Source organism: Sminthopsis crassicaudata, chromosome 5, assembly GCF_048593235.1.
Source record: "Sminthopsis crassicaudata isolate SCR6 chromosome 5, ASM4859323v1, whole genome shotgun sequence".
NCBI lineage: Eukaryota > Metazoa > Chordata > Mammalia > Dasyuromorphia > Dasyuridae > Sminthopsis > Sminthopsis crassicaudata.
In genome coordinates, this window is record NC_133621.1 from 142,027,012 (window position 1) to 142,046,504 (window position 19,493).

Here is a 19,493-nt window from a genome sequence, read left to right on the forward strand (position 1 = left end):
GACACTCTGCTATAATTAATGCAGAGCAGTAAGAGTCAAAATGGGAATGAGAATCACTTAAAATTTTTCTTTGTTCCATATGGGTTAACAATTGCTACATACCTTTTAAAAATATTTATTTTCTCTTATTTTTCCCCTTTTAGTTAGAGGATGATATGTAGAATGTTAGAGAATGACTAAAGGAAAGAAATCACTACAAAAATTTCCTAATTACAGTCAATCACTAATTCTCCCCTTTTTTTGTAAGGGGGTAAGGGTAGAATGGGAATTTTGGGGTGGGGCATATTGAGTGAAATCTATTTGTGTAACCTAGTAATTTAAAGTGATTCAAACTGTTTCTACAATAAATATTTTGTGGAAAGAATCTGAGATAAAAATTTCAGGTCAGGGCTTATATGAAAACAAGCTAGTTTAAAAAAAATCAGACACATAAACACAATTGGTCTAACATTTACAAATATTTTAGCAATAGACTGTGCCATGTATACTTTAAAAGTTTGGTACCCCTCCCCCCCAAGAAATTAGTTTGCTTACTGCTGTTTAAAAACATTATTTTATTTTAAAAAGAGACAAAAGGTCAAAATATAAACACATGTTCCACATAAAAGTGAAGCCAAAAAGACTGTGTATTGCAATTATCCCAGAAACTGTATTTTATCCTTCTTGCTAGGAACTAACATTGTTTAATTTACATTAGATGTTCCAGAATTAGAACATGGAAGTACCATAGAGGTTTATTTTTTAAGGAACTGGAGTGGGGTAGGGAGAGAGAAAAAGCTTCACTGTATTTGAATAAATTTCATATTAGAAAAAAACTTTTAAAAAGTCCTTTTTGGGATAATATGACTTGTTTTTATTTCAAATTTCTAGAATTATCATGTTTGGCATTTTAATTTTATTAGTATTTGTAAGTACAATTTTATAAGGACAATTTATTTTTAAAAAATCTAATAAAAGTGATGGCAATTTCAAAAGAGTAGTATCTCAAAATAAATTTTTGTTTCTTTCCCCAAACATACAAGAAGTGACTTCTTCCTAATTTCTTTTACATTCATGTCTATCTGACAGTATATTACAATTAACATTGCTTTCAATATCCCATTTTCTAATTTTCTCTATAATGTTCCACTGAAGATCACAAACTTAGACCTGGAAGATACTTAGAGTCTATCTGACTTTACAGAAGAGGAACATGAGGCTAATGGAGATTAAATCACTTGGCAAAGTCACACAGGTAGCAGAAGAGGAAGGATTTTAACTTGGGGCTCTTTGGCTCAGAAACAGTTCTCCTATTGTATCCTGTTGCCTCTTGTTATTAGAAGATGCTATCTTATTCAGTGCTTGTTTCATACAAATAAATTTCTGTATATCTAGACATATATATCTATATATCTTCTCTCCAATTTTAAATTGCAAGTTCCTTATGTACAAGAACTTTATATTTACCTTTTTTGTAGCCTGCTAGTACCTAGTAACATACCAAAGTACAGAGGCACATAAAAATATTTTGCTGATTGATTCAACAATAATATAGGACTTTTAAGGGAAAATTATGATCTATAAAAACCAATGATGTCCTTTACTTGAATGTTAATTTTTTTTAATTTGTCCACACTTTTTAAATTATAAACTCTTATTTTATCTAGCAGGATGGCATAGTAGATAGAATATGAGCCTGGAGTCAGGACGATCTCAGTTGAAAAACTACCTCACACGCAAGTCATTTAAGATCTGTGTGGCTTAGCTGCCTCATCTGTAAAATGGAGATGCTAATAGCATCTCCTCCCAGGGTTATTGTAAGTATCAAGTGAAATAATAATGCCTGACACAGAGTAAGTATAATCTTACTATTAGGTATTATTGTAAAGAAAGCATCTGTAAAAAGAACACTGCCCTGGGTAGCCAGAGACGTGGCTCCTAGTCTAGGTTCAAATACTAACTATTCATGTGACCATGGGAGTCTGGGACTCAGTTTCTTCATCTGTGATACAATATATTTCTGAAATATCATTCAGCTCAAAATTTCTATGACCAAAACAATTTTGTATCCAGCTCATTATTTATACCTTCTTTCCTTCCTTAAAGACAACTGGAGTCCAGCCTTCTTTTTTGGGTGAAGCCTTTTCTGATCTTCCAAACTGCCAATACCAATTTGACTAATTTTATTTGTTTACTTTCATCATATTTATTCCACTTATACTCTATTCTGTACATAAACATCTGCTTGCCAAGAGAAAGTGATAATGTGAGAGAGGAAACATAGCACAAAGTCCTTACTAAGGAGGGATTCCCTATAGATGGTGAGATCTTCCAGACACCACATTTGTAGATGACATTATGTTGGTTACATCAAACCCCCAAATATTGTAGAGCTTCCTGGATCTGTAATCATTCAAAGAAGTTTGACCTTTCCATTAACATGATAGAACAAATAGGAAAAAATATATATTGTCTAAATTTCAACAAATATTTGCATGGAAAAACCTACAATTTGTCCAATGATGTATGTGAAATAAGACAGGACATATGGACCATGAGCTTGGCCAGAGTTAAAAAGGAGGATGACAGTAGGTCCAACGTCTTGGGGAAATTTCAAAGCAACTTTACTGATCCCAAGTTTCCCATAAGGGCAAAGGCATTTTTAAATATAAATGTTTTGTTAGTGTTGCCTATATGTCAGAAGTATGGAACACCACTGCTTCTGAAGAACTAAAGAAAAGCATTTCAAAGAGGGTAGTGGAAAGGTAGACAGTGGATGTGAACAAACTGCAATGTACAGCCAAAGGAAAATTCTAAAGAACAGAACTAAAAGATAGCATTGAGAAATTGTATGACACAGAGAGGAGATGGACTCATCGATGAGAAGAAAAGAGTTAAGGATAAGCCTTCTAGCACACTGAATAGGCCCTCTGTGGCAAAATCTGGGGAGGACATAGATGAAAGTAGGATAGGACAATCAAAAAATAGATGGTTTGAAATCTGCGCTAAGCTAACTCTTAAATATCAGTGAGATCACATATCTATCAGAGGAATCTGAGTATTACAAAAGATTAATAAGATCATTCATTGAGCCACAATCAGCTTCTTTACAATTTATATATGTTGTGCCAAGTTTCTAGCGCTAACTCTAATACCTATTCTGGAAAACACATCTTCAAATATTTGAAAACAGCTATTTTTGAATCTTTAACATCCATTCCTTATTTTTAGATTAGATGACCTGAGGTCTGTCATTCTACTTACCATCCTCTAGTTTAACAGCTTCCTTGAATTGTGATCTACAGGAATGAACATAGTAATGACAAGTGACAGATTAGAGATCTTTACAGTTTTAGAAACTACACTTCTATTAATTCAACCTACACACATTTGATTTTTTTTTGGTGGGTATAATACACTGATGAGTCATTATGAGTTTGAAAGAATTATTTAAATTTAAATAAATCTAAATCTTTTTTTTTACATGAACTAAGCAAGCAAGCCAATTCTGTATTTGTGCAACTGATTTTGTGAACCTCTGAAAAGACATTTACATTTAGCCCCATTCAACATCATCAGAAAGCCATTATCCTAGCCTATTAATATCTTTTAAAATGTAGATTATGTCATGTAATAAATACAATATAATATAAATTTGTTAAAAATTTGATTATGTATTTTCTTATCCATCTCATTATCCCTGTCTTTGTGTGTATGTGTGTGTGTGTGTGTGTGTATGTCCCTGCCTCTCTCATTTTCCTCATTTATTGGCTATTCCCCTAAACAACTGTAAATATAAGCCGATTTTGTAGTTTATAAACTTCAATCAACCTTGCCATCCTTCAAGATCCTATCCTATGCATCTTTTTCCTTTTACAACCAAATTCTCAGAAAAGTCATCTGTGCTCACTTTCTTACTTTTCATGATTCTATTAAAATTGTATTCTTCAAAGTTACCCGTGAGCTAGATCCTAAATCTCCTGGTCTTTTCTTAGTACTCCTCTCATTTGACCTTTACAACTTTCAACAATGTTAACTTCAACATTACTTTAGGATACATGCCAAGCCTCCAGAGTAGTGTAGTGTTACAGAGTACCGAACTTGGAGTCTGGAAGACTTCACTTCAAATCCTGTCTCATAATCTGTCTAGAATGCTAATATTGCATCAATGAACAGGTTACTGGACATCTGCACCTGGATGTCTTATCTGTTATTTGAAGCTTAAAATAGAAATTATCTTCCATTCCCTCCACATTACTTCTCCTCCACATTTCCCCATTTATATTTAGGATATCATTATCTTCCCTAGATCATAAGCCTGTGGTCATCTTAGTATTTTTACTCTACTTTATTCTTATATAGTCAATCAGTTACCAACTGTTGATTATACTCAATTATATTCCTACAGTACATCTTATACCCTTCTCTTTTTTTATTGTTCAGTCATTTTCCTCAGGGTTAGGTTCTGGATTAGCTGATTTTCCTGTTTCTATTCTTTTCTGTCTCTAATTCATATCCCACACATCCAGGAAATAATCTTATGTGCACGTCTGATCATTTCACTCTCCTCTGGTTAAAAATTTGGTTTCCAAACAATTTTTTTTTGTTTTAAAATATATATATTTTTTTTTTCATACACATACTCTCTATTCAATCAAAGTGGTCTACTGGTTTCCTGAACCAGTCCATCTCTCATTTTTTGCAAAGAATATCAACTCCTCTCCCTACCCCCTCAATTCCTTAAGCCTGAATTCAGCTAGATGGTATAGTAGTGTACTAAATTTGAAGTCAGGAAGATACTTACTAGCTATGCGACCCTGGGCAAGTCGCTTAACCCTCTTTGCCTCAGTTTCCTCATATGCAAAATGAGCTGGAGAATGAAATGGCAAACCACTCCAGTATTTCTACCAAAAAAACCACCAATTGGGGTCACAAAGAGTTAAACACTATTGAAAAAATGACAGCACAATACTTCTTTATCTCATCTCCTCATAGTATTCATGTTTTTTTCAAGTACCCACCCAGGTTCCACTTCCTATGCTAAGCCTTCTTTGATGTCTCTAATTGAGAGTTCTTTCCCTCCTGAAATTATTTTCCTTTTACTTATCTGTCTGTCTATAAGCTGGATTCCCGCCTCCCTAAAAGAATGTAAGGCTCTTGAGCACAAGGACTATTTAAATTTACCTTTACTAAATGCTAAGGTCCACATGGTAACTGTTTAATAAGTGTTTAATTAACTAGATCAAGTTCTAGGGCTTTCATTTGTCTACTTCTGATCAAATAGGATCTAATTCATCAGGCATTTTAATTATTGTCAGGTACTTCACTTTTCTATATAACCTGCCTTTTCTCTTGATACCCTGCCTCTAACAAAAGCTTCACATTGTGATTTGCTGAATAGACCTTCATTTTGCCTATGATCCCAGCAGAGGGATGCTGTATGTTGTTCTTCTGATGACTTAATGACTCACTTCAGGCTTTTGCTCTTTAGGTTTTGGTGTAGATCAATATTATAGCACACATATGTATAACCTATATCAGACTGCTTACTGTCTCAGAGAAGGAAGAGGAAAAAGGAGGAAGGAAGAAATCGAATTTAATTTAAATTCAAAAATATTAAAAATTATTTTAACACGTAACTGGAGAAAATGAAATGTTATTTTAAAAATGCATTGGCTTACTCAGTACATTAGGCTAGCCTCTGCATATCAAGATGAAATCTTAAAAGAAGAGGAAGCAGAGCCATCAGGAACAGATGGCTGTTGACACTACAGAAGTATCTCACACATGAGCCTTAAGCATATTCCTATTTCATGAGGAATAAAATATCTTGTAAAAAAAAGAAAAAAATAAACAATAATGTATATACACTCTCTGAGCTCGGTGAAGTTAAACATCGTATCCTGATCTTTATGAGCACCTCTTCATTGATCACAATTGTATGAATGTAACTGAAAATGATTTAAAAAGCTTTGCATCTTTTGATGTATGCTCTTCAAATACTGCTAAGTTAGAGACTTAGTTCAACTCTTTCCTGGACTCTGAGATGAGAAATGCCCTCCTCCTGTTGTGTGTGTTAAATTTGGGCAATAGATATATTAGCTCAGTGTAGTTAGACCTAAGAAAGGTCTACACATGAAGGGAGCTACATGAAATAAATCTGGAAAGGTACATTTTGGAAGGCTTTAAATACCAAGCTGAAAATTTTCTATTTTGTTGTGAAGGTAAGAGGCAATCATTAAATGTTTTTCAGGAAGAGATTGATAAGGTGTGAGACCAGTATTTTAGGAATGTTGTTTAGCAATTATAAGGAAGATAGATTTGAAAGGGAAGACTAAAAGTTGAGGGACTGATTTGGAAGCTATTAAACTTATAGGGATGTAATAAGTATTTATATAAGTGCACACTCTGTGCCAGGGACTATGCTAAGCTCTATTTATAAATATTTCATTTGGGTATCCAGGCAAGACAAGATGAAGTTCTGAACTAGAGCAGTAACTGAGTATTGATGTGTAAAATTTTCCCATTTATCCAGGATAAAATACAAACACCTCTTTTAAATCCTTTTTTTTTTAACTTTTAAACCCCTCACAACCTAGTCCTACCTATCTTTCTAGTCATATTGAAAATAACTCTCCTTCCTACATTATATTTTAGTTGAAGTGACTCTCTCTGTTCCTCACCTACAATATTCCTTCTCTTCTTTCCATGCCTTGGCACTGCTTGTTCCCAAGACCTGAGATATACTCTTTCATCTTTATTTCACCGAATCTCTCTCCCTTCAATATGCTGCTCAAAAACCACTTTTTAATGGTTTAATTTGTATTCAGACACAATCTGTTTCTTCTTTGGGTATGACTAGGATTATTTTATCCTTAGTCCTTCAAAGTAGTTGTGGATCACTGTACTGCTGAGAATAGCAAAGCATTTATAGCTGATCATCCCAGAATATTGGTATTATTTAGTTTACATTTCACTTTGCTTGAATTCAGGGAAGACTTTCCAGGTGTTTTTTTCCTGAAAACATGGTTCTCATAATCAAAAAACACTTTCTACATGAAGTTTTTCCTGATGCCCAATGACTAGTGCCCTTTCTCCCAAATTATTTTGTATTTAATGTCATTGTATTTACCTGTTTTTATTCTCTTAATATTTATTCTGTAAATATAAGTATATGTAGTTATCTTCCACATTAAAATGTAATCTTCTTGGAAGTAGAAGCTGTTTCATTTCCTGTGTTTTTATCCAAGAATTTAGCACAGTGCCAGTTACATAGTAGACACTTAATAAATTCTTGTTGATTGATTGTGTAAGTAGAATCAACAAATTAGGCAACTAGTTGGAGTCATTCATTCACTTAATTCTAAATCTATGATAAGTTTCTCTACATCCAATCAATCTCTCTCTTCTCACATCAACTCTCCATATAATTGCCAGTGATAGTCCTAAAACAATTCTGAATATGTAATTTCCTTTTGCCAAGAAAATCCAATGCCTCCCTCTTGCCTGTAGGTTTTTAAACACTTTCACTTTGCTTTCTTTCTTTTTTTTTTTTTTTCTTTCTTTCTCGTTTTTTTTTCCTTTTTGGTCTGATTTGTTTTGTGTGTGCAGCATGATAAATATGGAAATATATTCGAATTATTGCATATGTTTAACTTATATTGAATTACTTGCTGTCTAGGGGAAGGGGAGTGAAGGGAAGGGAGGGAGAAAAATTTGAAACACAAAGATAAATATTGAAAACTACCTTTGCATGTATTTTGAAAAATAAAAAGCTATTAGTAAAAAAAAAAAAAAAAAAAAAACTTTAAAAGACTTTCACAACTGACTCCAGACTACTTTTACTAGTTTTTTTACACATTTATCTTTTCATAATCTACCTTCCATCTGGACTGCTGCTCTAATGGCTAGGATGGGATTGTTCCTCACCTCAGTCTCAAGATTCTTAAAGGCTCAGCTCAGATTATACCTTCCTATGAAAAGCCTATGCTCACTCCCCCCCTTTTCCAATTCCTAATTTCTTCTCTCAGAATTTATTTTATATCTCTATTTTATGAGAGACAATGTGGTGTGACTCATACAGGGCCACTCTTCAGGCCAGGAAGACCTAGGTGTAAGTACTGCCTTGGTACTTTCATCTTTGGCAAGTCACAATCTTTAAAGTTCTAGACAACTTTCTATAACAGAGACAGTAGTAGAGAAGGTGCCAAACTGCATTGCTGGAGGGTATTTCCTTACCTGAGAGGTCTTTGTATCAATGAAATCACAGGTCTAATTTCAATCCCCTTCTCCCCACATACATTCTATAAAGTAAACAATAAAACTATCAAGCTATTGAAGTTTAAAAATGTGCTAAGATCTTTTGCATACTTTGTATATTATAATCTTTTGTATATATAGTATTTCCAACAAAATATAAGTTCCTTAAGGGAAACATCTATTTAGTTTTTTGATCTTTATATTCCTAGCACCTGGGAGAGTACTTGCAATATAGTGGGTCCTTAACATAAATACTTGATGAATGAAGTACAAATAAATTATCAGTAGATTACTCACATTTATGTATGTAAATTACTCATATTTATGTATATTAAATTCTTACATTAATATCTATAGTCTGAATTTCGTGACATTGCTTCGCTGAGATTATAATGCTTGTTATATGAAAAAACAAATACTAAAGGAAAACATTTTTGAATAGATATGATTTAGGGTTCTAATGTAATAATACAGAGAATGACAGTTCATCTGACTGGAGCACAAGTCTGCTCAAAGTTCTAAAAGAAGCTATTACATACTAAGATAGTAATTGCTCATTTTTAATGTGACAAGCTATAGTATATTGGAGCATATGAATCTCAAAACTGCTCTCTGATTATGGGGCAGATATAAATTATCTGATTATAGACTAAAATGAGAATTTATATAACTTTAAGCCTTGTTAAAATAAAAGGACATATATCTACTTTCATAAAATAGGACCAATATTGTCCAATATTGATACCAATTTATGAGTTTATTACTTCTAAAGTAAAATTCCATTATTTAGCTGTTATTTTTTTAAAGTAACTTTTCAATTATTTTCTTTTCTTCAATTATTTTCAACTCCTTGGGTCCAACCACTAAATTTATTTTGTAAAAATATAAAAAAATTATTGTTTTACCAAAAAATATAATTTTCAGTTGATACTTTATCTTTTCATATTTATTCAGGTTAGGGAACCTTAAAAAAAACAACAAACCCTGTACATGATCATATGCAAAACAACACTGTCAAGTTCAGTTAATCTAATAAAAATACTGGTCTAAGTAGAATAAAGAAGATATTTCAATTAGCATAATGCCTTCAGTACTTAGCATAGTACTTGGCACATAGTAGGTGCTTCATAAATGTTTGATGACTTACTGACTTCCATAAGAATTCTATAATCACACCAAACAACAAGATCATTTTAACATTTTTCAATCTTCTAGTCTATGTAGTATACACTACATATAATATTTATCCAAAGCAATCTAAAGGCAGACCTGATAAATAGTTTTGTCTTCCAAAAACCCCTATCAGCCATAGAAAGAGAAAAGGATTTTAGCTGTGAGTAAATGGATATTTGCCTGAAATAAAATCTGCAACTATTCTTTGCTGTCCTTGAATTGATGATTACCTTCTTGCAACTTCCTGCTGAGTAGATAGTTTAACTGTGAGCGGCAGAGGAAAATAGTATTTTATATTTCTGGCATTTCACTGGAATAGTCTTCTTAGTCACTCTTAGTAATGGGAGAGAGATTGAGGAGTTGCCTTGGTCTATTTTCCTCATTGCTCTTCCTAACTCATTTCAAGAACTAAAAAAAAAATTCCAAGCAAACATAAATATGACCTGCTTTTAAAAACTCCAGAGAAGAATTTGCTGCCTTCCTTGTTAACAAGGTTAAACAATCCTTACACCATCCTGTGGTTTTAATCTAAAGTACTGAGGAGTGAAAGGCTTTCCTGGTACAGTTCAGAGAGAGTCTTCTGAGCACCTCATTATCACACTGCCACTTGCCACCAGGCCTAACTACATCTCCTGAGGCATTTAGACTCAGTGATCTCCAGACTACTCCAAGGAAAATGACATTTTTAAACCTTATTACAGTGCCTCAGTGATTGTCTATTTGGGCATCTTTCTATCCAAACAACTCCTTAAGAGCTTTGAGCAGGAAGCACATATAGGGCTTGTTTGAATACCAAGTGTGCTCGAATACACACACACACACACACACACACACACACGCGCGCACACACACACACACACACACACACACACACACACACACACACAGCTAGGACAATAATCCCTGCTCAGACTTACTACTATCCCTCTGACTAAACTATCTCTAATAAACCATTAAATGTGAGAGTTATAAACAAATAAGCAAAAATCAGTGCTTAAAGGATATTATGGAATTCTTTTGTCCACCTTTGGTGGTCATATATTTCTTTGCTTAATGTCTAATTTGATATTAATAAACAGTGAGTCAGATAATTAGCTGGACCCAGAATTGGACAGGAGAAGAAAGAGTGAATTTAAAATGCTCTGGGAAATTACTAGGCAATGATTTTACTTGTTTTCACCTGAAACAAAGGTTTCACTATAACATTGACATTATTATGTATGGCTTCAAGTCACAGGACAGCCCAGTTTCTGAAAGAATTCAAGTTGTGTGTCACCCAAAGGACAATGGAGAGGTGTTTGGTAAATATATTGCCAAGAAAAAAATTTCATATAAGTGGTGGGTTTAAGTAGTATAAAGGTTATCATCAGGGAAGCATGACTAGAAAAGATGAATCTGATATGTAGTGGGGGACATCTCACTGATGGGATTCACTAATATTCACACAGCTCAAGAAGATAAGAGGAAGGCCTCTAGCATCTGTGGAAGACCCAAGACTAAAATTGATTTATACAGGAAAAGAAGGTATAAAGGCCTGCAAATTGCACTTCTGGAGGAAGAATATGGAGCAAAAGAACAGCTTCATTTCTATAATTTGCTTTTTCAGCACCTAGGACAGTACTTGGCACAAAACAAGTGTTTAATAAAATCTTCTTGATTGGACTTTAGAGATCATCTGGTTTATGAATTTTACAAATTTCCATGCTGGTTACAGATATACCTACATCTCTTCCATCCTTCAGAACAGAACAAAACAGAACAAAAACCTTGACCAGACCATAGTATTTCCTATCTCTTTATCTCTTTCTTTTTCAACCAAACTCCTACAAATAGCCATCTACATTCATGATTCAGTTCTTTCCCTTGAGCTCTCTTCTTCTATACCCTCTGAAATCTAGCTTTCACATTTCTTAATTGAAACATCCCTTTCTGTAGAGAGTCAGAACTCTGGAGAAGTATACTTGAAATAAGGTGTTAATTCAGAAAACTTGATGAGACAATATTTATCTAGTTTACATATATACTTAATACTTAGTCTGGTGATGTAATGGTTCTCTGAGTTCACACATAATCAGTATGCTTCAATGATGTAATTACAATAAGGTATATAAGAGCCAACAAGGATTAGAAGAGAGACATTCCATCTCCCACCAATCCTGGTGGCTCTCCTGCCTCCTGTATTCCTCCACTGAAACCAAAGCCCATCTAAAGGCTCTCCAGAAAGCTAGCCCGGCCCCAGGTGAAAGAGACAGACTGTGAAGGAGATAATAAAGACTTTGGACTCTATTTCTGACTATTCCTGTGGTGATTATTCTGCTGAAATCAAGGCCCATTCAGAGGACCACCAGAAAACTAATCAGAACCTTACACCTTTCCAAACTTACCATTGACTTTCTATGTGTTAGATCTGATGATTTTTTTCTCTATATTTCTTTTTAATCTCTTTACATCATTCGATACTGTAAATCACCCTCTTCTTCTAAAGACTTTCCCTTTTTTCCTATTCCTCAACTTTGGGTGGATCATCATTATTAATATGCCCACAACTGTGGAAGAAAATTCCAACTTTATTCTCTTTCTATTCTCTGTAGTTGACCTCATTCACTAATATGACTTCAATTATTATTTCTATGAGGATGACTCCCAAATCAGTATTTTGAATCTCAGTCTCTCTCCTGAGGTACATTCCAGAATTACCCAACTGACTACTAGATTCTTAAAAATTAAATGTGCTACAGTCATTCCAAATTCAAAATATGCCAAACTGACTGACTTTTCCCTCCTGAAATACCATCTTTTGAACTTCTTTCTTTTAGTCAAGGTCCCAGGTTCAAATTTTTGGCATCATATTCTACTACTTATCTCTTCATTCACCCTACATACATCATCAAATCTTGTCATTTTGTCTTCCATATTTCTTGAATCTATCACCTTCTGTCTATTCACACAGTCACCACCCTAGTTCAGATTCTTACAACTATAATCATAATGGTATTCTAATTGGTCTCCCTATTTCAGATCTCTCCTTTCTCTACTATATGCATCACATAGCTGGCAAACTGATGTTCCCGAAGCACAAATTAGACCAAATCATTCCCTTGATCAATAAACTTTAATGGCTCATTATTATCTCTGCATTAATTATCTAAATCTTATTTACAGTTGAAAACTTTTACAACATGTCTGCAACCAACCTTTTTAACTTTATTGCACATTCCTCTTCTCCATACACAACAGAGTCCAATCAAACTGCCCTACTTGCTGTTTATTACATGGAATAATCTATTTCCTGTATCTGCAGTAACATTGGAAACTACCCCCTATGCCTAAAATATACTTTTCCTCAAATCTGTCTCTCATAATCTCTAATTTCATTCAAGGTCCAGCTCAAATGCCAAAACTAATAAGAAAACTTTCCTGCCCCACTGTCCCATCCATCAAAATCGTTCTTTATCTATTTTAGATCCACTTCAGGGGTCCTTAACTTTTTTGTTGTTATGGACCTTTTTTGGCAGTCTAGTGAGGCTTAGGGATCCCTTCTCAGAATGCCTTTAAATACATAAAATAAGATTACAAATGAAATAAATTATATTGAAACATAGTTATCAAAATACTTTAAAAAAAAGAGTTCATAGACTCTAGATTAAATATCTCTGATCTATCAATTTCCTTTCTCAAAAGCAAGGGCTGATTTTGCTTTTTTTTTTTTTTTTAAAGTCCCAGTGCTTAGCACTATTCTTCCCACTCAAAAGGGACTTAATAAATGACCTAACAATAAAAGACTCAAAGAAATTAAGTGACCTACCCATATTCACATAAATAGTAAAAGGCAATGTCTAGTACTCTTTTTCTGAAACTAAAGCCAGATTTGAAGGGTCTTGAATACTAGGATGAAAAATTTATATTTATTCAGTAAATGAGAAATTCACCAGGGGTTTTTGACTGCATGAATGATATCATCACAATGATCTATACAATCAGCCATATAAATTATGGATTAGAAAAAGGAGAGACCTGAAGCAGAATGAATGATAGGAGGCTATTATTATATTTTGTGTAAGAAGCAATGAGTTATGAATGACAGTGAACAAAATGGCAGAATCAAAGGACTGTTGACAGCTGATTAGATGTGATTGACAGAGGTAAGGAAAGAGTCAAAGATGACTTTGTGAAATCCATGTGGGGCATAAAAAGATAATGGTATCATCATCCAAAGTAGAAAAGTTAGAGATAAAGCCATGTTTCTGATGGACAATGTATTTTGGTCATGTTGAGTTTCGAATACCAGAGGAATGGTGATATGAAAATGTATTGAAAACATGGGAATTCGGGGAGATTTAGAGAAAAAGCTTTGGTAGTCACCTGCAGAATTAGTAACTGAAGTTAGAATCAGAATTTGGTAAGTCTGCCAAGAGAATGAAAAAAATAAGAGAGCCAAAGAGAGATTTGGAGGACAACCATGTTTAAGGTCTGGAGGGAGGGTGAAGTGAGAGGTAGAATGAGTAGTCAGAGGTCAGACAAGAAAGAGCTTACAATATCAAAGAAGAGTGTATTGAGAAAGAAATATGATCAATAGAAAATGCCTTCCTCTTCTACATTTGTATTTTATTTTTTCTTCCTAGATATATTACCTCACATTTGTCCTTATGATTTATTTTAATTTCTGAATATGTCTCCAAGCTATAAAGGTCATTTTAAATTTCAGTCCTATCTCTCCAGATACCACTCACTACTGATTCCACTATCCTTTGGTAGTATGTGCAAAGTTGATGAAAATATACTCTATCTACCTATAATATCAAAGGAGATTTTTATCCTAATATCAGAACTTACAAGTATCAAACCCAATACATCTGTAACAAAATATTGCACTTGGTGCAAATATTGCAAAATATGCAAATATTGTTTTTAAAATGCTTTCAAATTGTTATCTCATTCTATACTTATAATAGCCCCATTTATAAATTATAGTTATCCCTATTTAATAATTGAGAAAACTAAAGCACAGATAGAATAAATAATTATCCTAATTCATGCAAATATTTAGTAGTAAAGTGAAAGCTTTCTATCATATTACATTGCTATTTAGTTTACCCACTAGGTAAATGATGAAAATATTAAATAGAACTCACATGACTAATTTAACATTTCCATTCCAAGTTGGGTACTAATCCAACTTTCCATCCAATTATACATCCTAAAGAACTCAGTCCAGACCAGAGATTATCAGCCTTTTAGAGGCAGTATGCCAAGTCTTCCATTTTTCACTATCCTGAGAGGTCACACTTCAAATCATTATCAGCTAACATCCAAATTATGATTTATCACCTTATCAAGAATTAGTTGACAATCAGCTGAGCCCAAGGGCAGGAGGGAAGGAAGATAGAGGCAAGTATACAGAAAAAAAGAGTATGGAACTAGGGAAAAAGTGAAGGCCAAAATGGAGAAACTGGCTTTAATAATAGCAGGTTTGATGATGCCAGAGAGAAAACTCACCTACTTCTAATTTTCTAGGTTTGATTTTGGATATGCTACTCAAAATTATTTCAACAACCACCTTGACTCAATATGGGTAGGATGCAGATTTCAAAGTTGACTGATAGTATGAAAACTTGTGAAAAAAAATGTGAAAACCAAAAAGAAAAGAAATAGTCAAACTTTCCTGTCCTGATTTTGGGATCAAGAAAATAATAAACACTATATTTGGAGTTAGAGAATCTGACTTGCATGGAGATTTTGCCTCTTTCATGTTCTACCTTTGTAACCTTATAATCTCTGTGGACTTTATAGTTTCTTCATCTATAAAATAACAGATGTACTAGATGGTCTCTAAGATTTCTTTCACTTCTAAATCTATGATCCTGTGGTCACAATCACCTTAAACATCTCAGGTCAGGTCTAGACTATACTTCTCCAATTTATTATCTGGGTCGCTTGACTTATTTGGTCAAAAACTCAGTACTATGTGGTCAGGGTCACATACTTGTCCTCGACTAGAAGCAGTTAGTTCCATGGCTACATATTATGCTCAACATTTCAAATCATGGAAATAAGAGGAAAAAGTAAAGACGGATGGACAAAAATTCTTCACCACTATTAGAAAAACAATTAAAAGGAAATGCTTCCACTGAAGGTCAGTAGTGTCACTTTCATGTGCTGAAGAACAGAACATTTTGCATGTCCTCTGAGAAAGGATTAAATGCTAAAGTCAAGCCAGATTAAATCTATCATTATGCTTTGATCTAACAGACCTTCTGCTCTGCCATAGTAAATTACATTAGATGGATAGGGCTTATTTTTCATTCTGTCTTGCTACCTTTATTCAACACTCACTTGTCTTCAAGGTGATTTACAGATTTACATTATGATTTCTTTTTCTGGAATTTTTCTTGATACAAGAGTCAAATATATAGGACCATTTTTAAGATTCATTTCTTAGACCTTTTTTTTTTTTTTTAATGGCACTATCCTAGATTCATTTTACAGTCTCTTGACATTTCCCTATTCATGTTTTTCTTTTTCTCAAAATGGGTAGTTCTTCAAAAACTCTTGCCTATTTTTTTTTTTTAGTATGTTGTAATCACTACAGTGAATTTTGGATGGGTAATTTAATTTTTGGAAGGGCTGTGTTACTTTGGGCAAGCTACTTAACCTCTTAGAGTTCTGGGCACCTCTCTAATTAATCTAAGTATAAATTACAAAGCAGATCCTGATCAACAATGACAGAAGGAGTTTTTCATACCAATGGAATAATAGATTTTATTCAAATATTTTAATTAATATTTATTAAATTCTTATGTGCTGACATCCAATGATACTAAAATATCTGCCTACAAGGAGTTTACAACTCTCTAAAACATGGATATCTTGCATTGTCAACAAGTTGATTTGTTTTTGCAAAGATAAAAATGAAATAATATGCATTAAGTGCAATTAAACAGTAAAAAAAAATTTTTCTTTTTCCATCAAAACGTATCATCCATATAAAAACTCCCTTGACCATGCAAACCAATTATTCTTAAAAATAATTTACTGCTCTAGAGGTTAGGTTGGGTTGTTTAAAGATTAAGAAGTGAGGTGCTCATGGTCACTCATTTGATAGGTATGAGAGGTAGGATTTTAAACCAGGTAAAGGATTCCCTTCTCCAGTGTTAGTACTCTGTCCACTTAATTATACTGACTCTCAAGAAAGCACCATGCAACTCTAAAAACATTATTTAATTTTAGAATACATTTAGAAAATGTATATTATAGTCATCTACCAAATCTTTCCTCTCCATTTGGTTTTCCAGTTTCACAGTCTGAGTATCTTATTCCTTTTCCTAATTTCCTCCAAGAAAAGAATAATAGAAACATTAGTTGCCTCTGCCTTTTTTATTTTATCTATTATTTGTTCTTCTTTCCCATAAAATAAAAGCACAGCATTTTCTTTTGCCTTCTTGTTCCTGCTAAAAAAAAACCCAAAACTTAATTTCAGTGGTGGAAAAAGACACCAAAAGATTAATTGCTCTGAGCTAACAGACATTAAAAGGGTCACAACAGCTCCTCCACAAAAAAACAATGCTAATTGCTCTGAGCTAACAGACATTAAAAGGGTCACAACTCTTTCCACTGAAAAAGAGTGAGGAGAAAAACTTGCTTCTCTTTCATCTGGCACTATTTCAGCATATTATGAATAAGCTTGAAATAATGGACTTTTCTTAACTTTAGGATACCTTTCTATATATAATTCCACAAAGAAAAGAAATGTCTTTCTGGGAACATGCAAGAAATTCAAAAGACCCATATTTAAATGCATCCACTACAGATTTCCATACAATCCCAATATTACAGCAGAGAAAATAAAAGCCAGTATAATGCTGTTTGTATATGTGCCACATAATATCAAGAAAACACATGTCTGAGAAGTAAAAGAGATGGAATTCAGTCATATTGTGAAAAGAAAAGAGGGTGAGTATGTGATAGAGCTGGAAGAGTGTAAGCAGAAGGGGTGGGACTTGCCAGGAGCAGCTATTTGCAAAAATGCCTTTTTCTTTTCCATTCATTCTTTTCCTAGTTTTGGTGTCTGGCACAGTCCCTTAAAATTACTCACCGGCTTTCCATTCTAAAGCTTTAGAAGGTACCTAGACTGGTTTTTCTTTCCCACTAAGGTAAAATATAACACTACATTCAATGTATGATTTAAATTTTAAAAGCTGTTGTCCTTTTTCTTCATGATAAGGGCCTCAAGGATTTCAGGTTAAGAAAAGTCCTTATCTTTTTGTACAAAGCTTAAAAAATCGAATAGAATGGATAAATTGGAAGTAATGAATTGTTATTTCAAAGACAGTTGTCGTTTTTCACAATGTTCCTGATTCCTTTCTTCTTGTTTTCCTGAGAGTCTTTGATACTAACAGCAGTAACAAAGGATTGGATGTCAATCCATCTCTGGACATTCCAGATGCCCGAAAAAAGGGAATAACGGGGAGTCAGCAAGTTCCTCAGTTCGCTCCATGCATAACATGAGGCTTTTTATCTTTTATCACCAATCTCTCCATCCCATTAAAAGTTGTTACTAAGGGCCCTCCTTGGCTGCCTCCTCTCCAAGCCCTCTCTAAACTCGGGAAATTAAAAGCTAAAGGACAAGGGAGAGGCTTCTTTCTTTCACGTCTTCAAAATCCGGAGATGAAGAGGGGAAAGAGGAGGTAGTGACACGGGGAGAGCAGAAATGGCAGGTGGGCGAAGAGAAGTGACAGAAATGGGTGATGAGGAGGTAGGAGAAGGAAAGGTAGGCGAATGGGGGAAAGATGTGGGCGATAGAAGTGGAGAATGAAAGGAAAAGGAAAGATAGCAAGAAGAGAACGGAGTAAGAAGGAGGCAGGAGAGAGGGGGGAGACCACACAGGGAGGGGAGAGTCTGGTCCATCCTCGGCACTGTCACAGAAGGGAAGTGCTCACCGTTGAATGCTCCTGTCTCCCCGGATTCCTCCTCTTCGTCCTCCTCCTCCCCGTTCTCGGGCTCGGTTTGCACTGGCTCCTCCGCAAAGTTGACCCCCCGGCTGGGGGTGCCGCCCCCAGCGGCTCCAGCCAGGTCACCAGCGCCAGGGCCTCCCTTATGCCGGTTCTCTTGCTGAAGGCGGGTGAAGTGCTGCAGGGCGAACTCCAGCAGGTCCCCGGGCTGGTGCCTCAGCACCTCCACCGTGAAGCTCTGCAGCAGCTCCGTGAGCCCCGCGGGAATCTCGATGCTGCTCATTGCGCCGGCCGCCTTGGCCCCCGCCGCTGGGGGCAGCGGGACTCCACGGGCACCGCGTCCTTCCCCGGGGCGACGACGGCAGCTGGCAGCCCCGGACTGAGGCCAGGCGCCGGCTGCGCGCCCAGAGCCGAGGCAACAGGGCTAGCCACAGGCAGGTGAGGGCCGACCCCTGAGCACCGACGGCTCGCCTGCCCGCGCTCTGGCTTCCTGAGAGAAGCAGTCAGGGAACTACGGCCCCGAAGGGGCGGCAGCATCTCCAGCTCCTCCCGCGCCCGCCCTGTCTCTCCTCAACCCCCTCGTGAGCCCAGCCCAGCCCAGCCCAGCCCACGCCCCGCCCGCTCTCGCTGGAGGGAGGGGGCGCAGCGCCCATCCATGTGACCCTGGAAACCATGACAACCATCACCCACCAAAGGCGTTGCGCCTCCGCCCCATCGGGGAACACTCAGCTCCCCAATCTCGCAGCCGGGAGGAGAGAGTTTGCAGGGCGGTGCTGGGGAGCTCCCGCATCCACCCCTTCTTCCTTTCCTCCAGGTCCTCCTGGGCGGCCTTGACGCCCGTTCCAAACTCAGCACGCCTAAAGTTGTGCCTGTTCCTCTTCCTTTCTCAGTAGTCTTCCTCTGCCTCCGCGCTCAAACTGAAATGCACGCGTTGTTCTTGGTCTACCTAGTTGCTCACAGACTAATTCCTCTTCCAGCCGCCTTGATCTCAGGGCATTTCTACAGTAGCAACTCCTGTAGTTACTGTTGTAGCACTGCCATAGCCCTTAATCGCAAGACTTTACAATTTATCCACATTCATCAGTCTATGTGCAGGTGGGCAAATCTGCATCGTTTCCTTGTCAACATATTACT

At 35.8% G+C, this 19,493-nt stretch overlaps 1 protein-coding gene across 1 annotated transcript in view; it reads right to left on the reverse strand.

Moving 5' to 3' along the window:
• PRKAR2B (protein kinase cAMP-dependent type II regulatory subunit beta) overlaps window positions 1-18,958 on the reverse strand; it is a 126,173-nt gene extending 107,215 nt beyond the window's left edge. The window contains exon 1 of the mRNA XM_074268353.1: window positions 18,348-18,958. Within this exon, the coding sequence (XP_074124454.1) occupies window positions 18,348-18,642 (295 nt within the window). The 5' untranslated portion in view covers window positions 18,643-18,958. The remainder of the gene's footprint in view (window positions 1-18,347) is intronic.
• Window positions 18,959-19,493: the final 535 nt, after the last annotated feature.